Genomic DNA, 5,369 nt, shown 5'->3' with positions numbered 1-5,369 from the left:
ACTGACTGAAGTGTCTTTAGGCCTTTCCCAAAGGGGGGACATTAACATGTTCTTATACACATTAGAATTGGTAAACGGGCTGATTTATCAACGTCATGCTTATTATACTATGTAGGCCTACTGTGCTGGAACAACATAGGGGGATATGCTGCTTTTTCTTTCCTCATCCTTACTATCGTAATTTTTTCCTCTACTTCTTTTGTATGTTTGTCACTCTCTTGTGCACTGCTTTTTCCGGGGTGCCTTGATAGTCGAAGCAGACTTTGTGCTGTAGAGGCTAGAGAGGTGAGTAGAGTAAGCCTGATTCCCTGTTTGGACTTCTCTGTTGACATCCACCCCTTGGGCGCTCATAATACATATGACCTTATGCAGTTGCGAGCGCTGTAAAACCTTTCTGAAATGAAAGTCAAAGTTAAACTAAAAAAACTAAGGAAAGAAGTAGGGCCTACGGGAGGCATCCTCCAACCACATGCTGTGAATTGTGAACTGAACAGATAGGTGACGGGAAAAGACTGGAATAATAGTCAATAATACTAATATGTTCACGGTTTGTAGGATAGTATGTTTTTAGTTTTAGGTGTTTTACAGCACTTGCAACACAATAAGGTCATACCGTATTTGTGCTGAACATTAGAAGAGCTGTTACAAGAGAGTCACAAACACAAAAAAGAAGGAGAGATCAGGACGATGGATGTTTGATAGGAAAGAAGGAGAGATCAGGACGATAGATGTTTGATAGGAAAGAAGGAGAGATCAGGACGATAGATGTTTGATAGGAAAGGAGAGATCAGGACGATAGACGTTTGATAGGAAAGGAGAGATCAGGACGATAGATGTTTGATAGGAAAGGAGAGATCAGGACGATAGATGTTTGATAAGAAAGAAGGAGAGATCAGGACGATAGATGTTTGATAGGAAAGAAGGAGTCTTTATGTTAGGCCTGGGTGTTTGAACACCCTCCCCTACACCATATCGATCATTCAGGAGGCGGCTTTCTCACCCTGCCCGTCTTTGGTTTTGTTTCAGTGTACAAAAAGTCTGCTTCGACTATCAAGGCACCCGGGAAATAGCGGTTCATAAGACAGAGACGAAACATACAAAAGAAGTAGAGGAAAAAATGACGATATGATAGTATGGATGAGGAAAGAAAAGCAGCAGTTCCCCCTATGTTGTTCTAGCACAGTATGATGAGCATGACATTGATAAATCAGCCCATTTACAATTCTACTGTGCATAAGAACATGTTAATATCTCCCTTTTAGGAATGGCCTAATTAAAGACACTTCAGTCAGAAGCACCGCCCTGGTTGGGGAGGGGGGGGAGGAACCTGCCTGTCTGGATGGAAAGGGATACAATATCCCAGCAGAAAGACCAAGATACTTGACAAAAATTGTCCTCATTTGGAAATCAAACTGGGATCTCCTGCGGGCATCAGCAAAGCCCCTAACCAGAACACCACAGACGCCGATCTATCTCAGATTATACTTTGTCATGTATATTGACTGAACCCCCGCCTCACTGCCACCCCGATCTATCTCATAAATACTTTGTCATGTATATTGACTGAACCCCAGCCTCACTGCCACCCCGATTTTTTAAGGTCACTTCTCTCTCAGTCTCTGTGGATATTTTTGTATGAGAGAAAATGTAGAAGAGTATGGATTAAGAAAAACACCAAACAAGATTAGAATTAAGAATACCCAAAGTGAATATCTCATTACACAACAAGCAGAAGAGAAGGATTTTTTCCTACAATTTATTTACATAAAAACCAGCAGAAAGTCAGCAAGCTGTTTACATGTACTGAGCCCAGAAAGAAACATTTCTCAGCCAATAGAAAAACAGAAAACTGTTTCGTTCCTTTAGAGGGATTTTACCTTCATCAGGCTAATGACAATGTGATTTACAGCAAAAAAATTATTCAGTACATTCAACCCATACCACTGATTTAACCCTATCCGTAGCCCTGGGGTCATTTTGTACCCCCCGGGGTTGTATTCTTCACATTTTTGAATGCTTCTAGTACGAAGATCTCTTTGACTTTGAAACTTTCAATATTTCTCAAAAAAATCATTTTGACAGACTGCTATGCAAAGTGTACGGATCGGATTAACGAGTAAATTTCCTCTTTGGAAAGTGGCGGCACAGAGTTCCCCACGTTGTATGGATACGATAGTAAAACTTGACGTACGGATAGGGTTAAGAAACTGCAATTTTTATTTTTTAATTAAAAATTTTGGACTTAATGAATGTGAACAGAAGGCCGACTGATGATACACGAGCTCATTCTTCATGGATCCCAGCCTGACGATACACGAGCTTATTCTTCATGGATCCCACCCTGACGATACACGAGCTCATTCTTCACGGACCCCACCCTGACGATACACGAGCTCATTCTTCACGGACCCCACCCTGACGATACACGAGCTCATTCTTCACGGATCCCACCCTGACGATACACGAGCTCATTCTTCACGGATCCCACCCTGATGATACACGAGCTCATTCTTCACGGATCCCACCCTGACGATACACGAGCTCATTCTTCACGGATCCCACCCTGACGATACACGAGCTCATTCTTCATGGATCCCACCCTGACGATACACGAGCTCATTCTTCACGGATCCCACCAAAGTCTATTTGCTCTTTTTCCCCTTGCCCTTGGACTTGGCAAACAGCCACGGATCAATCTCCTCTGTGGACAAACCGCGCACGGAGAAAAGCCTGGCCGCCCGTTCCTCCAGTGTGCCCCCACACTTGATCCCTCGCGACATGAGAGCACATTTCAAACGCTCCAGACCCAACGCTGCAAGCTCCTTCTCGCTGGCGTAAAGTTCAAGGTCAACAGGTGTGTTAGGGTCAACTGTTTCCGCGGGGTCGGCAACGGTAGCGGGCGAGGCGAGGTCGCCGGGTTTTCTATCGGCAACGTTGGGGGAGGAGGACGGTGGGGGTAACTGGGACAGAAGAGAGTGGGGGTGTGGCTTGTCCTCACTTCCTCCATCGCCACCATCAGGTTCTGTTTTCACTTCTGCCACAGGTGGTGGAGAGTTTGAGTCCGAAGAACCAGCGATGTGATCTGAACCCAACACAGGACTTTGCTGGAGAGAGGCGGGGTCGCCGTGTTCTGAGGTGCTGGAAGAGACCCGAGATGCGGCCGACGAGTTCTCCCCTGGCTCAGACTTCACCTCCACGGGAGCGACCTTGGACGTAGACGCGCCGTTGTCGAGGCTGGGACTGCCAGGACGGGCCTCCGTGTCCGACTCACTGTCAAGGTCATCCGAATCTATGTCCATACCAAGCCTGCATGAAAGGAAACCAAAACTGAATTTTATATATATATATATACTATAATATATATATAGATCTAAGTAAATGACAAAACAAAAATTCATTAACCCATGAAGAAAACCAAACTGTTTAGATTAAAAAAAAAAATACACCCCCATCAACACAATTTAGATCACTTAGGGGGCGGGCTTCCTACCCTGCTTGTAAGGCCAACCCGTGCTGAGAGAGACACAAGATTTCTGAAAAAAAGACAAGACACTCCATAAAAACTCTCTGCACTCGGGAATCAAATTCGGGTTTCCAGCAAGCAGCAGCGAGGAGCCTTACTCTGACTGCTACACCACCTGATACCAGCAAGAAAACTGTCCTAAACGTAGCATCTGCGTTTGTAGCCGGTTTTTTGTGCAACAGTTGCAACAAAAAGTGGCAAAAGTTGCCCCTAAATTTCAAGCTTTCAACTCTCTGTGACGACGTAGCAATACGTTAATAGGGGTAACAATCTCAAGCACCAGAATTTCTTGTGCTCTGTTTTAAGCATCCAGAATATCATTTGTAGTCACCCAGAGTGTAAAAATGTGAAAAATAAAGATTTCACGACAGAATGAAATCAAAATTAGAAGAGCACGGATAAATAACCACCCAAAAAAAATTAGGGCGTGTGTCCACCTATCCGAAGATTGGCTGTTTTAACCCTAAACATGGGTCATTCTGGCCCCGCAGAATTATGCGATTGTGCGGCCGCATTTTTTCGCATAATTCTGCAACATTTGCATAATTTTGGATTCCCCACGTTTTCCCCCCATTTTTTTTCACAAAACAATTAATTAACGCCTCGCCATGTGACTAACGGGACGTAATCACCGTAATAAGTCTCATTTAAGTGAAAAGTTGGTTATTTCCCTTGGTAGAAGATCTTGGTTATGGGTTGGGATTTTGTTCCCTGAGCATGTTCAATTTTTCATTCCATCAAAAGTTTTTGTTCTCATGTCTGCTGATGTTTCATGTTTGCCAGGTGTCCCTGGTTTTAGTGATGTGCCAGCATCAGACGTACAGATGTTCTTTTTTTTTTTTTTTTTTTTTTACATTTTTCTTTCCTCTCTATAGAGATCTAGATCTAGATATCTACAGCTGAAAGTTACAGAGATTATATTTTTTTGGTTGTTTTTTTTCTGTCTGAAGTGTATTGTTTTCTTTCCAAATTACTAATTCAAGAAAAAGTAAACCTACAGGATATTACATTAAATTATGGAATCACAATAAATTGGGCCGCGCCCGTGTCAGTATTCGGTTCTGGTGGAGACACGCTCTAACATAACACATTTCTATTTTTAAAAGGGTAGGAACGGCATCAAATTCAATGGCATTACTCTGTATAAACACAAAAAAGAAATCATCAGAACAACTTTTAGAAAAATCAACACACCAACAAATTAAAACACAACAAAGAGGGAAAAATAAAAGGCAAACAGCAATAGTACGTAATGTCATGTACTTATTACTTATATTCTCCGCAGGAAAATAGATACACCTGGATGTCTCAAAACTTATCAAAATACATGTCTAATCTGTTATGAAGTAGCTTTGTTGTTTTGTCTTTTTTTCTTAATGCAAAAATCGCGGACCAAAAAATGCCAAAAACCGCGGCCGCGACAAACGCAGACGCTCGCTAAACAAGATTGAAATCCACCAACAGAAATATTTGGCCCTTTTCATTGATTCATCTGATAATTATCATACTCTCTGACCCTGGTTCAAATTTAAGACAGATGTGATGTTTCATTAAAAGTAAATAAAAGTTGTAGAATTATACACTGTATCATTAAATAAAAGTAGTAGAATTATACACTGTATCATTAAATAAAAGTTGTAGAAATATACACAGTATCATTAAATAAAAGTTGTAGAATTATACACTGTATCATTAAATAAAAGTTGTAGAATTATACCCTGTATCATTAAATAAAAGTTGTAGAATTATACACTGTATCATTAAATAAAAGTTGTAGAATTATACACTGTATCATTAAATAAAAGTTGTAGAATTCGGTGCCATAGCGTATGTAGACATGTAGACA

At 41.4% G+C, this 5,369-nt stretch overlaps 2 protein-coding genes across 2 annotated transcripts in view; both read right to left on the bottom strand.

Annotated features, from left to right (window-relative positions):
* Nucleotides 1–2,196: 2,196 nt before the first annotated feature.
* Nucleotides 2,197–3,310, bottom strand: LOC118477901 (replication stress response regulator SDE2-like). Its single transcript, XM_035970542.1, has 2 exons — nucleotides 2,600–3,310; nucleotides 2,197–2,562 (listed from the first exon to the last, which is right to left on the bottom strand). The coding sequence occupies exon 1, from the start codon at nucleotides 3,297–3,299 to the stop codon at nucleotides 2,643–2,645; it is 657 nt and encodes a 218-aa protein (XP_035826435.1). The 5' UTR covers nucleotides 3,300–3,310; the 3' UTR covers nucleotides 2,197–2,562; nucleotides 2,600–2,642.
* A 1,347-nt stretch (nucleotides 3,311–4,657) lies between these two features.
* LOC101858868 (replication stress response regulator SDE2) overlaps nucleotides 4,658–5,369 on the bottom strand; it is a 13,208-nt gene continuing 12,496 nt past the window's right edge. Inside the window, exon 3 of the mRNA XM_035970545.1 lies at nucleotides 4,658–4,662. Within this exon, the coding sequence (XP_035826438.1) occupies nucleotides 4,658–4,662 (5 nt within the window). The remainder of the gene's footprint in view (nucleotides 4,663–5,369) is intronic.

Source organism: Aplysia californica, unplaced genomic scaffold (genome assembly GCF_000002075.1).
Source record: "Aplysia californica isolate F4 #8 unplaced genomic scaffold, AplCal3.0 scaffold00282, whole genome shotgun sequence".
NCBI lineage: Eukaryota > Metazoa > Mollusca > Gastropoda > Aplysiida > Aplysiidae > Aplysia > Aplysia californica.
Note: the sequence above shows the minus strand (reverse complement) of the source record. Positions and strands in the feature narration are given on the sequence as shown.